Source organism: Capsicum annuum, chromosome 3 (genome assembly GCF_002878395.1).
Source record: "Capsicum annuum cultivar UCD-10X-F1 chromosome 3, UCD10Xv1.1, whole genome shotgun sequence".
Lineage (NCBI taxonomy): Eukaryota > Viridiplantae > Streptophyta > Magnoliopsida > Solanales > Solanaceae > Capsicum > Capsicum annuum.
In genome coordinates, this window is record NC_061113.1 from 265371456 (window position 1) to 265387708 (window position 16253).

Genomic DNA, 16253 nt, shown 5'->3' on the forward strand with positions numbered 1-16253 from the left:
AGTTTTTTTTTAAAAAAAAAAATGTAACAGAGGTGAGTTCTTATTCTTGTCAAGAATGTGAATTCTACTTAAATATATGCATCAGTTTCAAATTAGTTGTCTTCCTTGAAATTACTGAGTTCTATTTACTTCTGATCATTGAGCGAGTTCTATGTAGTTGATGACGGCCATTGGGCGAATTTTTGTTTTTATGTAACAGAGAGGGTTCTTATTCTTGTCAAGAAAATGAAGAAATATAACTAACTAATTCGCTTAAATTGTTATTTTTTGTTTAATTTTTGTGTAATGTAGTGCCGCCATAGACAGTCCCCAACTTAATTATTTTTCCCTTTTTCTGTTGCAAACTCTGTTTTTGTCCACTTGCTTTATGAGGATTTACTATGATTTTTTTTTTGCGTTTATGTACTTGTGATTGCACATATTCTTTGTAATTGACTATGTGCTTATCTTTAATTTTGTAATGACTTCAAAGAATCTATAATGACCATCAAGAAGAAGTCATCATTAGAGAATGCTTAATTACTTGTTTTCTAATAAATCAGTATCAATAACTGAAATCTTGATAGGAAGGTGTGGAGAACGAGGATTAGGGTAGAGGGTTAGGGGGTGAGAGTGCGTCGGTAACAATGGGAGAGCGTTCTTATATGTGTCTGAAGTTTCTTGTTTGTGGTGTTGAGTGATGTCTATGGTTTCAGATAGATAGTTTTTAGTATTATCTTGTGGCTGTAGTACTATTTTGCAGACTATACTAGTTTATATGCATTTATGATTTGTGTTTGTTATATTGCTATCGGTCCTAAGCCGGGGGTCTATCGAAAATAATCTCTCTACTTCATTTGAGGTAGTGGTATGGTTTGCGTACCCCACTATGTGGGAATACACTGGATATGTTGTTGTTGTTGCTGTAATAACTGAAATCTTGTTCATTACGTAGGATGGCTCTAACCATATATTCTATCGGGGTTTTAATTGATGAAATGAAAAGCAAAGACTTCCGGCTTAGATATAAATCCATGGACAAGCTGTCTGATATTGCCCAGACACTTGGTGCAGAAAGAACTCGGAGAGAGCTGATTCCATTTCTGACAGAGAATACTGATCATGATGATAATGAAGTTCTTCTTAGAATGATTGAACAGCTGAAATTGTTTATTCCATATGTCGGAGGAGTTGAACATGCTAGTGTGTTACTTCCACCCCTGGAAAATCTCTGTATTGCTAGAGAGGCTTCTATTAGGGACAAGGCGGTTAAGGCATTGTGCAAAATAGGTCGTAAGATGAATGAACCTGACTTAATTGAATCGTTTATTCCAATGTTGGAGGTTAGTTGACTGGTTTAATTTATCTTCTAGCTGTACTTGCCTTTGTTTCATCGTTGTTCTGTACATGCCATCAGCAATGTACTTGTCGGTAAATATTTAAGATTGGTTCACTGTATAGTTTAGTATAGGTTAAACTGCCTGAGACTTGTTATTTCTTATGTTTTATTAGTTATGAAATTATTGAAAATATGCATATGCATTATCTGAAATCTAATAAGAGTTGAAGATGCTACATGCTGTTACTATGTAGTAATTAAGATACTTGATGCTCCGTTGCTTTCTTATTTAACGATGAAAAGACTGAAGAAAGAAAGTTACTTTGTTTAATATGAGTTAACATGATGTATATAACCTTATCCAAAAAAGAAAAAGAAAAGAAGATGTTCATTTCGAGTATCCTAGATTGATAGAGTTTAAATAAAGGAAAGGTGTGAATTAACTATGCCATGTGGACAGCAATGTTCCTTAAAATAATGGTTGGACGGCTAAATGTATAACGTAGAGAATCTTGCTTCTGGTATTATTGCGAGAGTATCATACAGTAAAAATAAAGTTCTTCTAGATATTGCTACGCATGTAAATATGAACTTGATCCAAGAAGGATATATATCAGCCTGATACTTCTGTTTATTATGGTAGCAGTTTCCTTTTCATCGTTTTATCTATTAATTACACTGTGTAAGTTAATGTAGTGATATTCTATGTGTGATCCTTCAAGATTGAGTAGTTGGTGACAGAGTGACTTTTTCTTCTTGGTTTCGCCTAACCAGAGACTGGCTGCTGGGGTGTGGTTTACTGGTCGAATTTCATCATGCGGATTATTTCACACTGCTTATCCACACGCCCCAGAGCCTGTAAAAAATGAACTTAGAACTCTGTATAGACAACTTTGCGATGATGAAACACCTTCGGTGCGGATGGCAGCTGCAAAAAATCTTGAAAAGTTTGCTGAGACTATTGAGGAACTCCATCTGATGAATTACATCATGCCAATGACCAAGCATCTGCTGCAGAATGGTATGGTGTTCTCCAGACATGTTCTGGGGATTAGTATTTTCTCTTTGACAAATTACATTTGCTTTCTTAAAGTAGTTTGGCAGTTCATGCTGAGCCAATTTTTTTTTTTCCGACTTAAATCACTGTGATTAAGCTGGATTCTGGTTCTATTCAGATCACGATTCTGTTCGTTCGCTTGCTGTCAAGAGCTGTATAGCTTTAAGGAAGCTATTGGAGCCATCAGTTTTTAAAACAGAGTTTTTGCGTATCATGCTTCAGTCTGTACAGGTTGGCCCAATAAGCTTTGAATGACTTTTTGGATGGCATTGTTATATCCATGTACTGTATATTTGCAAGTCCTACATTTCCTCAATATAGATGAAATGAAGTTTCAATGAATTGTTGGATGAAATGACTGTCCTAATTTCTTTAACACTTTTTGCTCATCAAAGATTAATTTGACAAAAATCACAATGACTGCTCTTTTTTCCATAATTCATACTTCTACAGGTCTTAGTCAATGTATCAACATGATCTCAGTTCTTGCAAATACAATTTCTGATCCAGTCCCTACTTTCACAGTTTTGCATATGAATGAACATAGTGTTTCCTTTGACCAAACACTACTTTTCTTTACCAGTTTATAGTTGGATACTGGTGGCCAGAAAAATATTCTCATTACCTGTTTATCCACATTAACAGGATACAGCTTGGCGAGTTCGTGGCATGGTTGCCGATCAATTTCTTCAACTATGCGACGCACTTGGACCAGATCTTACCAGGTTTTTACTTGTAGCAAGTAACATAAATGTTAAGATTATTTTTCTGAACTGAAAGTGCTGTTAAGATTATTTCCCCAAATCTTTTGGTGCTCTCTCTTTCTTTTTTCCTTGTTTTTAATGTTAATCAAGTTTGCTTGTCCCAAACTAACTTACGAGAGTTGTGAAATTTGAAAGGGATGGCGGATTGTTCCAGGTATATATTTGTCTAGTTGAAGACAATGTAGTTGAAGTTCGCACAACTGGAGCTGGTAAAGTCACCAAATTTTGCCAGAGAGTGAGCCCTGAGACTACAGTCCAGTACATCCTTCCTCATGTCAAGGTTTAAAACTTATGGTGCTCCTTTTGTCTTTTGCTGTATCATGCTCTGTCTCTTGTTTCCTTTCCTTAGACTGTCTATTTTGTCTCAGGCTCTATCATTAGATTCATCCCATCATGTTCGTACTGCTCTGTCTTCAGATATTGTAGGACTGGCTCCTATTATAGGAAAGGTATAAACTTTTGACATTGTTAAATATGATTAGCCTATCATTTCACAATCCCACAGTACATGTGTACTAAGATGCTAAAGTTTGCTCTCTGTGTGACTCAAGTTCCTATCAATGTTTATTCAGAAAAGCTTTTGCTTACCTTTTATCCAGTTGATTCTCTGGTTATGTTAATGTGTTTCAATATGTTTTGCTGATCAAGAACACACATCCTTCTAATAAGTTTTAGTCTTTCGTTCGATCGAGCGCCAGACAACACTACCACAACTTCTGCATCCCTGATTGCTGGCACAGGCCTCAGCAGCTGCCAAAGTTTATTCTTACAAGACAATTCGTACTGCAGTTTATGTGCATGCTAGTGCCTACTGCCTGTCTGATGTATACCTTCTAAATTGGTCACCAACTTTGCAGACTTGCTAAATCCAGAACTTTAGGTCCTTGAAACTCGAAGCATGCGCATCCTATGTTTTTCAAGTGCTGAACTCAAGCACCATAAAACTAACAATTATTGCATGTCTTGAATCCACTGTTAAAAATAGAATTAAGAGAGTCAGGTGTAATTCTGTTTCCCTGTATCTTCAAGCAGGCAAAAGCACTAAGTGGCTACTCCTGTGTGAACTCTCTAGCAAACGGTAGAACAAACCGAGATACCTGTACAAGGCCAGCCGAGTCTCTAAGTGTCCTAATCTGGTGTAATTCTTGTTTTTATTTCACTTCTCTCAGACCCTAGAAACTCAGCTCCCAGTTTTGTTCTTATTTGATTTCTCTATGGTGACATATTAAGCAGCTTATGCTGGATAATTTTCTCAGGTCTCATGGCCTGTGTGGCTTTTAGAACTGCATGAGAAACCAGTTTCTGCATATGCTCTAACTTGCTTTGGGAAATCGAATCTGTTTTTAGTCAATCATTTTGCAAAGAGGAACTTATTGTCTCTGTACTCCTTATTGCAGGATGCAACCGTTCAGCACCTTCTCCCAATATTTCACTCTCTTCTGAAAGACAGTTCCTCTGAAGTTCGTTGGAACATTATCAGTAAGCTTGACCAAATATACCAGGTCAGCTATGATTCACCATCAATAATCTGTATTCAAGCTCCTTTTCATGGCCTGAGGGCTTGTTGGCATCTGCATCTCACCACCTCTACCCTAATTTTCCTCTCTTACAGGTGATCGGAATTGAATTGATCTGTCGGACAGTGTTGTTAAATATTCTTGAACTTACAGAGGTTAGACACAGCTGGTGGATTCGTCATGCAATAATAGAGTTCATCCCTATAATGGCGAGTCATGTGGGTCCTAGCATTTACAGTGACGTAGTTGGCTCTCTTTGCATTCAGTGGTTAGCAGATAAGGTATTCATAAAGCTGACTTTTTCTAATTAGGTCTCTTGCTGCTTTAGATGGTAAATTTGTGACAAAATAAACTTTTTTGTTTACGACTTGTTCAAGTGAGTGTGATCTCCTTATCAACAGCAACTTGTGTGATTTATCCGGAGGTAGTCATTGAATTCGGAAAGAGTCATTAGTTGGCCACTTTCACATCTTCCATCTCCTGGAAAGAAAGTCGGTGCCTGGAAAGAAAGCTATGGAGTAATACTATAAGTTGGTTTCTTGGAGGGAGGATCAAGTATAGACAGTCAAGATCGTGGGATATCCTTCTTCCACGTGTTTCTTATTATTTTTAACTTGCAGGTTTGTGCAGTTCGAGAGGCGGCAGTACAGAATCTTAAGCGCCTAGCAGAGATATTTGGTCGAGAATGGGCATCAGAGAATATCATTCCACAGGTTTTCCAGTCATTTACTGCATATTTTTTGCTTGTTGCTGATGCAATAATTTAGCAGTTAAATATTGGTAAAGGGACAAAACAATGTAATCCTGTTCTTCACTATTACCACGGAAGCTTTCTTACAAATTAATAGGAACTAAACATCAGTTCGCCACTAGTCTATGCGTTTATCAGAGTGTTATTCTAATACTTGGAACATCTCGTCTATTTCATATCCAGAATGGAACAACTTAGCACAGATTATTTAATACAGTTCAATAATTGCATTGCATTTTGTCTGATAGCAGGATGATTGCATCGCCATTGTTTCTTTTTTCTTTTCTTTTCTTCTTTGTGGTTATGGCTTTTATATCTTTTGAGAGCTTTCTAACAGTAATAACTATTTTTCAGGTCTTGAACATGGTTAATGACCAATATTATCTTTATCGGATGAATGCTCTTGATGCACTCCTAAAACTTGCCCCTGTAATGGGCTCAGAGATTACTTGTTCCCAATTTTTGCCAGTTATACTTGCTGCATCAAAAGACAGGTTAACGATCAAGTTCTTGATGCTTCAATGCTATTCAATATTCATTCCAGCGTATTCCAAGTTCTAACGCTTGCATATTCCAGCGTACCTAATTGTAGGTCCTATGTGGCAAAAGTGTTGAAGCCTCTTGCTTCTGTAGTTGATCAATCTGTAAGTGCCAGCTTCGTTCTACCGTTGCCTGAAAACATAGATGTGAAAAAGGAGATCACACTATGAACTTCTGACACAGTAACACTTAAATGAACATTGCCCCTTGCAGGCTGTGGAAGAATCAATTCGGCCATGTTTGAATGAACTCAGAGTGGATATCGATCGTGAAGTTGTGGATTGTGCCAATGAAGCTCTACAGGCAATCGCTCAAGTGAATGGTCGAAAAGGATCCTGATGTTGGGTGTTTTGCCAAGGAAGCTCTACAGGAAATCGATCGAGTGATAGGTCAAACTAGACTTGACAGAGTTTTATCATCTAAATTTAGATATCAGATTTCGCATTCTCCTGCCAGGCATTAGATGTATTGATAAAGAAATGGAGATGCATAAAGAGTAGCATTTCAATTCAGGGTTCATTTTATCATGACTCTTAAAAGGTTAGACAGTAGAGATCTCTTGAACTACCAAGAAGCATGTACTATATTTTACTGAGCAACATTTTTGGGTGGCTATGTTTTGGTGGTTCCTACTTGTTGGCTACTTGCCTTTGGAACTTTTAAGTGTGTGAATGCATTCAGCATCTCTAAAATTCTACATCATGTACTTGTAGAACTCAAAGCCAATGGACTATGAGTAAGCTTGTAAATTAATAATGACATTAGGTAAGATCAAACGACTATTACTAAACTTAAAGTAAATATAATACTACTTTGTGAGAATATACAGGGTATGTTGTTGTAAGTAAATATAATATCAAAAGATTACTCAATTACTCACACACACACTCACGACCGTCAAATATAAGGGTGATATTTACAAAAACTTTATCTCGGAAACTTAGGAGGTGTTTTGTAATTACAGGGGTCAAACCTCTAATATTTCTGTTGTTTGCCCATTAAAAAAATTAACGAGGATCCCTATTTAGGAAATGATTCGAAATTTACAACATATCCAGTATATTCCCACCAAGTGATGTTTGGGGAGGGTAAGTGTACGTTGTCTGAACCACTACCTCAAATGTGAAGTAGATAGGTTGTTTTTGATAGACAAATGGTCGAAATTTACAAAGTTTAGCCGCTTGAGAATTTTCACTACTCAATGAACCCTATCACTGTTAATTTTATGGTGTATATTCGGGTACAAGAATCTGTATACATGCAACACCAACTACAACTCTAAGACAGAACACTTTTGAAGTTACTTAACACCTTCAACACTAGATTATGAATAATTTATCTAAGAAGTGTGTTTATTTTCAGAAAATGGATGAAATAGAATTTGTAAGGCCAAGTCACCCGACTTCACGGAGTGTTCTTAAGGAATAATCTTCAATCCGAATAATAGCGGTACCTTAAATTGTTGGATTCAACGAACTCACTCAACAGTTTGATTGATCACAAAGAATGTTTTGAAGACAAGAAGAGAGTTTTAATTCAGAAAATTCGTGTCTAAACCTGTGGATGAAAGCAGGTTTATATAGCCTTCATATGCCTCTCTAGAAAAGTGGCAATGGTTCACTTAAGGTGTGACCTTTCCTGAAAGATCATGTCTATTCATCCAAAATTTGCATCTTTTTGTCGAATAAATAGATCTCATCAATCGATCATTTGATTGATCGATCCAAATCCGAAGCCGAGCTGACTGAGCGACAACGACAGTGTGAGGCATCTCTTATTTCTTGTCTCACCTATCAAGTGAAATAAGTATTTCTTAATATAAATATTTGAAAGTCACATTCTCCCACCAATGTGGGAGAAATAGTAGACTTTCCATTTTAGAGTACACTTTCTATTTTAGTGTTTTCTTCTCTATTTTTCCTTCCACTTGGTTTCCTCTATTTTTCATTCACATTTTTCATATACTTTGAACCCAACAATCACAATTTTGAATTACTCAACTTCACAATACCCATTTATTATTCTTCAAGGTTTCTCAATCTTATCGATGGAGATTTTTTAAATTTTCACGTCAACCCATACCCACACTTCTTTCTTGAACCAAGCTAAACAAACAATGGTCTCAATTTTTTAAGAATCTAAAAGAAAATTTGGAAAATACTGATGGGATTGAATTTTTTCTTAATTGATCAGGTGGTGGGATGGGGTTGATTTCTTATTGTTTTTTTTAAAATGTTTTTAAATGTAAAATATTATTTTTATTCACTTTTAAAGGCATGCAAACCCGCATTATTCTAACCCAACAACATTAATGTCGTACAAGTTCGATCTATTGAGTTTAAAGTTCAACTAAGTTGAAATAAATAAATAAATCGCCGCCAAAATTACATAGTGATCACGTGTGTGTAGTTTGCAGTATCACCCCGCGTAGCTCTGTTCGAGCGGGAAAATAACAGAAACAGAAAAACAGAAGAGAAAGTAGTTGAATATAAACAGAAAAATCACCCATCAACTTTCACTCATAATTTCACACTTCACATTTTTTACAAGTATCAATATTCTCCCTCTCTCTTCTTCTTCAATTTCTTCTGAAATATGAATGCTACTTTAATATGCAATCGACCTTAAATTACTGAATTCTTTTTTATACAATTGATAATTGTACAGAAGAGGATTTTTATTTTTATCTAACGGAGTAGGATTCTTATTCTTGTCAAGAAAATGAATGAATAATATAATGTGATGGATCAAAGATAACATAATGAACTCAGAAATGAATTCTTCGTTTAAATTGCTGTTTTTTTTGGCTTAATTTCTTGTAGTATTATTTAGTGCCCTAACCTCAACTTAATTGTTTCTCCCTTTTGTTGTTGCAAAATCTCTGTTTTTATCTACTTCTAATCGCGCAAATTCTTTGTGATTGACTACTGTGTTTGTCTTTAATCTTGTAATAACTTCAAAGGATCTAAAAAGGGTCATCAGGAAGAGAAATTCCTATTATTTTTTACTGTCATAATCAGAGAATTCTTTGACTCAACAAGAAAATAAAAAATGGAATATGAAGTTTTTGTATCAATTAATTTTTTTCGCTTTTCCCTTTGTCTGTTAGTCCTCAGTGTTGCTATTAGGGAATGGTTGATTACTTGCTTTCTGAAAAAAATCTCTGTCAATAACTGAAATCTTGTTCATTACTTGAAGGATGGCTATTTTTGTATGGTTAAATAATTCCAGTTTCTTGAATATATGCAGACACAGGTATTGCAACTGACCATGACGATACATGATGGAACCATTTACGATGTTGCGGTTTTAAGTGATGAAATGAAAATCCAAAACTACCGGCATAGATTGAATTCCATGAACAATCTGTCTGATATTGCCCAGGCACTTGGTGCAGAGAGAACTCGGACAGAGCTGATTCCATTTCTGACTGAGAATACTCATGATGATGAAGAAGAAGTTCTTCTTAGAATGATTGAACAGTTGGGATTGTTTATTCCATATGTCGGAGGAATTGAACATGCTAGTGTGTTACTTCCACCCTTGGAATATTTCTGTACTACTGAAGAGACTTGTGTCAGGGACAAGGCGATTGAGATATTGTGCAAAATAGGGAGTCAGATGAGTCAATCAGACATGATTGAATCGTTTTTTCCAATGTTGGAGGTTAGTTGACTCTCTTAATTTATCTTCTAATTGTACTTGCCTTTGTTTCATGGCTCTTCTGTACATGCATCAGCAAAATACTTGTCGTAAATATATAAAGATTGTTTAAAATATGCATATGAATTATCTGAAACTAATAAGATGGGAAGATGAGACATGCTGATTCTATGGAGTAATTAAGGTACTTGATGCTCCTTTGCGTTCTTACTTAATGATGAACAGACTGAAAAAAGAAAGTTACTTTGTTTAATATCAGTTAACACGTCATATATAAACCTTATCCAAAAAAAGAAAGATGTTTATGTCTTGTATCCAAAGATTGATAGGGTTTAAATGAAGGAAAGGATCAATGTTCCTTAAAATAATGGTTGGACGGTTGGATAATGTAGCGAATCTTGCTTTTGAAGGATATTGCTTGGGTTCAAAATTACTAGATATCTCACTCAACGAAGATATGAATTCTAGAAATTGATAATCTACCATCCATATAAAGTAATCTTCACCTTGAAATAGCTCCAACAGAAAGAATATCAGGTTAAATGGGTGAATTTGTGCATCACTATGAAGATCTTATATAAAGGTATTATCTCAATTATACAGTAAAAATAAAGTTCTTCTAGATATTGCAACACATGTAAATATGAACTTGATCCAAGAAGGATGTATGTCAGCCTGATACTTCTGTTTATTATGCTAGCAGTTCCCTTTTCATCCTTTTATCTATTAATTACAATATGTAATTTAATCTAGTAATATTCTATTTGTGATCCTGAAGATTGAGTACTTGGTGACATAAAGACTTTCTCTTCTTGGTTTCGCCTAATCAGAGACTGGCTGATGGGGAGTGGTTTACTGATCGAATTTCAACATGCGGATTAATTCACATTGCTTATCGGCACGCCCCAGAGCCTGTAAAAAATGAACTTAGGACTCTGTATAGACAACTTTGCCATGATGACGAATCTTTGGTGAGAGAAGCAGCTGCAATAAATCTTGAAAAGTTTGCTGCGACTATTGAACGACCCTATCTGTCGAATGACATCATGTCAATGATCAAGGATCTGACGAAGGATGGTATGATTTTCTCCAAACGTGTTCTGGGGGATTAATATTTTAGCTTTGACAAATTCCATTTGCGTTCTTAAAGTAGTTTGTGTTTAGATGAAAAACTATTACTGGTCTCAGATTCCTTGAAGAATAAGCATTTCTTTTGGTTCTGCTTCACTTTGATTCCTTTATACCAAGAATAACTATATAGTGTTTAAGGAAACTAATATGATTGACAGAATTCTTAAGTACTGCATATTTCATATAGTCTCTCCTTAGGTTAATAAATTGGTTCTAGCAGTTGGCCTCCATCAATGTGACATCCAGCAAATAACAGTTTGGTTTCATTTTACATTTCGGTGTTCCATTTGCTTGTAAAATTGAAGTATAATCTAAAATGGAAGTTTACGGAAAACACAGTTATGATTGGGATGTTTCTGTAACCCTCTTCATTAGATAGTGGAAGAAAGATGAGAAAAGATAAAAGTCTTGCTAAGTTGGAATATTTTGGTAAGAGTAAATTGCATGTAATCCGGTTAAGGCGTAGAATTTGTCTCTCTTCATCACACCCTATAAGCATACGGATCATATCAATGCTAAGTTCTGAGTGCATATAATTGTCTTAAAAGAGGAGTAATTTTCATGATAGCTTCAATTTTTCCTTGTTTCTTTTTTCTGGAAAGAAGCACCAAAAGTCTGATCATTTCTTATGTGTGATGACAAGCCTTAGTTGTTCTTTATCTAAGAATTACTCTCATGTGATTGACCATAGGAAGAATACTGGTGGTCAATAGTTGGCACTCCATGCTGAGCCAAATTTGTTCTTTCGTTTTTCAATTTAATCATTGTGATTAAGCTGGATTCTGGTTCTATTCAGATCAATATTCTGTTCGTTCATTTGCTGTCAAGAGCTGTGCGAATTTAAGGAAGCTATTGGAGCCATCAGTTTTTGTACAAGAGCTTCTCCCTATCATAGTTGAATCTGCACAGGTTGGCTCGATAAGCTTTGAATGACTTTTTTGATTGGCATTGTTATATCCATGTACTGTATATTGCAAGTCCTACATTTCCTGAACATCGATGAAATGAAGTCTCAATGAATTGATAATGAGTGTCCTAATTTCTTAGTCAATGTATCGACAAGACCTCAGTCCTTGCCAATACAATTTCTGATTCAGTCCCTACTTTCATAGTTTTGCATATGACTGAATATAGTATTTTCCTCTGACCAAACACTACTTTTCTTTACCAGTTTATAGTTGGATACTGGTGGCCCGAACATATTCTCATTACCTTCTTATCCACATTAACAGGATGAAGTTTGGCCAGTTCGTTGCATGGTTGCAGATCAACTTCTTGAACTATGTGACGCAGTTGGACCAGAACTTACCAGGTAGTTACTTATGGTGCTTTAAGTAGATCCATAAACATCCCCCTTGCATTTATGGTCATTAACCTTCCTTTGAAATGAAGCATCTGTTTATTTTCGTGAACTGAAAATGCTGTTAAGATCATTTCCCCAAATCTCTTTGTGCTCTTTTCAGACGTATGTCTTTTTCCTTGTACTTTTTAGTTCCCTCTCTTTCTTTTTTCAACTGTCAATCAAATTTGCTCTGTCCGAAACAAACTTACAAGAGTTATGAAATTTGAAAGGACGGTCATTGTCAAGGCATATGTTCATCTAGTTCGTGACAAAGTTGTTGAAGTGCGCAAAACTGGAGCTGGTAAGGTCACCAACTTTTGCCAGAGATTGAGCCCTGAGATTTCATTCCAGCATATCCTTCCTTGTGTCAAGGTTAAAAACTTATGGAGCTCCTTTTGTCTTTTGCTGTGTCATACTCTATTTCTTGTTCTTTTTCAGTTTCTCTGTTGCGTCATTGTTTCCTTTCCTTAGACTGTCTATTAACTGATCAAAGGAGCTTTCAATATTTTTTTATAAGAGTTACATTATTTTGTCTCAGGCACTATCATCAGATTCTTCCCATTATGTTCGTGCTGCTGTGTCTTCAGATATTGTAGGACTGGCTCCTATTTTAGGAAAGGTACAAACTTTTGACATTGTTAAATCTGATTAGCCTATCATTTCACAATACCACACAGTACATGTGCACTAAGATATTAAATTTTTGCTCTACGTGTAACTTAAGTTTCTATCCATTTTTATTCTGATTGTTGTCCTGGTGTAACGTGTTCTTTCCAAGGTGCTTCAATATGTTAAAATGAAGTCTGCTTCGTTCTTTTTTCTTTTGTTTTCAGAAAAGTTTTTGATTACGTTTTATCCAGTTGATTCTCTGTTTATGTTAATGTGTCTCAATATGTTTGCTGATCTAGAAAACACATCCTTCTAATACGTTTTAGCCTTTCACTAGATAGAGCACCAGACAACATTACCACAACTTCTGCACCAATTTCACTTTGACCTGATTGCTGGCACAGGGCCTCAGCAGCTGCCAAAGTGCATTTTACAAGACATTCCGTACGTTTAGTTTATGTGTACGCAAGTGCCTACTGCTCATCTGATGTAGATCTTTTAAATTGGTCACCAACCTTGTAGACCTGCTGAATCCAGAACTTTATGTCTGTGGAACTTTAAGCGTGCGCATCCTATGTTCTTCAAGTGCTGCACTCATGCACCATAAAACTAACAATTATTGCATGTCGTGAATCCCCAGTTAAGAATAGAAATAAGAGTCAGATGTAATTCTGTTTCCAAGTGAATGTTGATTCATTGAATCTTCTAGCAGGCAAAAGCTCTAAGTGGCTACTTCTGTGTGAAGTCTCTAACAAACAGCAGAACATATTGAGCTAACTGTATAAGGTATTAGATTTGACCTGGATAGACTTTGACATGAAATACAAGGCCAGCCAAGTCTTTTGGTGGACTAATCTGGTGTAATTCTTGTTCTCATTTCACTTCTCTCAGACCCAAGAAACTCAGCTACCAGTATTATTGGATAGAGTTGTTAATTTCTCTGTGATTACATTTTAAGCAGCTTATGCTGGAAAATGATTTCTTAGGTCTCATGGCCTGTGTGGATTTTTAGCTTGTCTTTGATGACATATGTATGTTTTTTTCTTTTTGAACAGCATGAGAAACAAGTTTCTGAATATACTCTAACTTGCTTTAGGAAGTCGAATCTGTATTTGGTCAATCATATTGCAAAGAGGAACTTATTGTCTCTGTACTCCTTATTGCAGGATGCAACCATTGAGCACCTTCTCCCAGTATTTCACTCCCTTCTGAAAGATAGTTCCTCTGAAGTTCGTTGGAACATTACCAGTAAGCTTGACCAAATAAACCAGGTTAGCTATGATTCACCATCAATAATCTGTATGCAAGCTCATTTTCATGGCCTGAGGGCTTGTTGGCATCTGAATCTTACCACCCATGCCCTCATTTTCCTCTCTTACAGGAGATCGGAATTGAATTGCTCTCCCAAACACTTTTGGCAGATATTGTTGAACTTACAGCGGTTAGACACAGTTGGAGGATTCGTCATGCAATAATAGAGTTCATCCCTATAATGGCGAGTCATCTGGGTGTTGGCATTTACAATGATGTACTTGGTGTTCTTTGCATTCAATGGTTAAAAGATAAGGTATTCATGAAGCTGTCTTTTCCTAATTAGGTCTCTTGCTGCGTTAGATGGTCATTTGTCACAAAATAAACTTTCTTGTTTATCACTTGTTCAAGTGAGCATGATCTCCTTATCAACAGTAACTTGTGTAATTTATCCCGGAGAGTGGTCATTGAATACGGAAAGAGTCATTAGTTGGCCACTTTTACATCTTCTAACTCCTGGAAAGAAAGCCAGTGCCTGGAAAGAAAGCTATGAAGTTGTACTATAAGTTGGTTTCTTGGAGGAGGATTGAGTTTAGATTCAGTCAAGATCGTGGGATGTCCTTCTTCTACGTGTTCCTTATTATTTTTAACTTGCAGGTTTGCGCAGTTCGAGAGGCGGCAGTACAGAATCTTAAGCGTCTAGCAGAGATGTTTGGTCAAGAATGGGCATCAGCGCATATCATTCCACAGGTTTTCCAGTCATTTACTGCTGATTGTTTCTTGTTGCTGATGCAATTATTTAGCAGTTAATTATTGGTAAAGGGACAAAAAATGTAATTCTGTTCTTGACATTACCACGGAAGCTTTCTTACAAATTAATAGGAACTAAACATCAGTTTCATTGTCTATGCAATTTGTTAAGAGTGTCATAATACTTGGAACGTCTCGTCTACTTCATATCCAGAATTGAACAACTTAGCACAGGTTATTTGATACAATTCAATAAATGCATTCCATTTTTTGTCTGATAGCAGGATGTTGCATCGTCATTGTTTTTTTTCCTTTTCTTCTTTGTGGTCATAGCTTTTGTTTCTTCTGAGAGCTTTTTACGAGTACTAATTCATTACAGGTCCTGAACGTGGTTAATGACAAATATTCTCTTTATCGGATGAATGTGCTTGACGCTCTTCTAAATCTTGCCCCTGTAATGGGCTCAGAGATTACTTGTTCCCAGATTTTGCCAGTTACACTTGCTGCATCAAAAGACAGGTTAACCATCAAGTTCTTCGTTCTTCAATGCTATTCAATAGTCATTCAGGATAATTCTTAAGGCATATTCCAGTGTACCTAACTGTAGGTCCTATGTGGCAAAAGTGTTGAAGTCTCTTGCTTCTGTTGTTGATCAATCTGTAAGTGCCAGCTTCGTTCTACCGTTGCCTGAAAACATAGATGTGAAAAAGGAGACCACACTATGAACTTCTGACAGAGTAACACTAATATGAACATTGCTCCTTGCAGGCTGTGGAAAAATCAATTCGGCCATGTTTGTATGAACTCAAAGCGGATAGCGATCCTGAAGTTGTGTATTTTGCCAAGGAAGCTCTACAGGAAATCGATCAAGTGAAAGATCAAAGAGGACTAGGATCCTTATGTTGGAATTGGAAATATCAAGTGATAGGTCAAAACTAGATTTCTCCTTGTTGATAGTGAAACATAAAGGTGAATAAAGATGCAACAGAGTTTTATCATCTAATATCGGATTTGGCATTCTCCTGCAAGGCGTTAGATGCATCGACAAAGACAGATATATAAAGAGTAGCATTTCCATTAGAGTTTATTTTACCATGCCTCTAAAAGGTTAGACAGTAGAGATCTCTTGAACTTCCAACGAGCATGTAACTATATTTTACTAGTGTGTAGTGTACATACTGGCAAGCAAGCTTTTTGGTTTGGCTATGTTTTGGTGGTTCCTGACTTGTTGGCTACTTGCTATTGGGAATTTTAAGTGTGTGAATGCATTTGTGGGGTTGTTTTTCTACCTGATGCATTCTGCATATCTAAATTTTACATATCATGTACTTGAACTCAAAGACAAGGAAGGACTATGAGTAAGGTTGTATACTAATAATGACACTACAAGTAAGATCAAGCGAATCATAATCGACTGATTAACCTACATAATTAAATAAAAATAATAATACGATCACCTAGAATACAATGAGTCAAGCAAGGACCCTTAAAATAAAAAACCAGATTTACGAAATTTTTAAGAGTTTATTCATCTCATAATTAACTTTACATATATGAGTT

At 36.1% G+C, this 16253-nt stretch overlaps 2 protein-coding genes across 2 annotated transcripts; both read left to right on the top strand.

Moving 5' to 3' along the window:
* The first annotated feature begins 924 nt into the window (after positions 1-924).
* Positions 925-6848, top strand: LOC107865830 (serine/threonine-protein phosphatase 2A 65 kDa regulatory subunit A beta isoform-like). The gene is made up of 12 exons (XM_016712025.2): positions 925-1322; positions 2093-2339; positions 2494-2606; positions 3021-3110; positions 3294-3419; positions 3508-3588; positions 4537-4641; positions 4752-4937; positions 5277-5369; positions 5762-5901; positions 5985-6051; positions 6161-6848. The coding sequence occupies exons 1-12, from the start codon at positions 936-938 to the stop codon at positions 6284-6286; spliced, it is 1761 nt and encodes a 586-aa protein (XP_016567511.2). The 5' UTR covers positions 925-935; the 3' UTR covers positions 6287-6848.
* Positions 6849-9203: 2355 nt separating this feature from the next.
* Positions 9204-15949, top strand: LOC107864732 (serine/threonine-protein phosphatase 2A 65 kDa regulatory subunit A beta isoform-like). Its single transcript, XM_047410046.1, has 12 exons — positions 9204-9613; positions 10441-10687; positions 11538-11650; positions 11974-12053; positions 12314-12455; positions 12622-12702; positions 13859-13963; positions 14074-14259; positions 14601-14693; positions 15073-15212; positions 15286-15352; positions 15462-15949. The coding sequence occupies exons 1-12, from the start codon at positions 9218-9220 to the stop codon at positions 15630-15632; spliced, it is 1821 nt and encodes a 606-aa protein (XP_047266002.1). The 5' UTR covers positions 9204-9217; the 3' UTR covers positions 15633-15949.
* The last annotated feature ends 304 nt before the right edge of the window (positions 15950-16253 follow it).

Excerpts from the sequence above, each read along its gene's own strand:
- LOC107865830 (XM_016712025.2), top strand. The coding sequence starts at position 936 with ATGGCTCTAACCATATATTCTATCGGGGTTTTAATTGATGAAATGAAA. Across the intron at positions 2,340-2,493 it reads CAAGCATCTGCTGCAGAATG|ATCACGATTCTGTTCGTTCG; the intron begins GTATGGTGTTCT and ends GGTTCTATTCAG. Across the intron at positions 4,938-5,276 it reads TTCAGTGGTTAGCAGATAAG|GTTTGTGCAGTTCGAGAGGC; the intron begins GTATTCATAAAG and ends TTTAACTTGCAG.
- LOC107864732 (XM_047410046.1), top strand. The coding sequence starts at position 9,218 with ATGACGATACATGATGGAACCATTTACGATGTTGCGGTTTTAAGTGAT. Across the intron at positions 10,688-11,537 it reads CAAGGATCTGACGAAGGATG|ATCAATATTCTGTTCGTTCA; the intron begins GTATGATTTTCT and ends GGTTCTATTCAG. Across the intron at positions 15,353-15,461 it reads CTTCTGTTGTTGATCAATCT|GCTGTGGAAAAATCAATTCG; the intron begins GTAAGTGCCAGC and ends TGCTCCTTGCAG.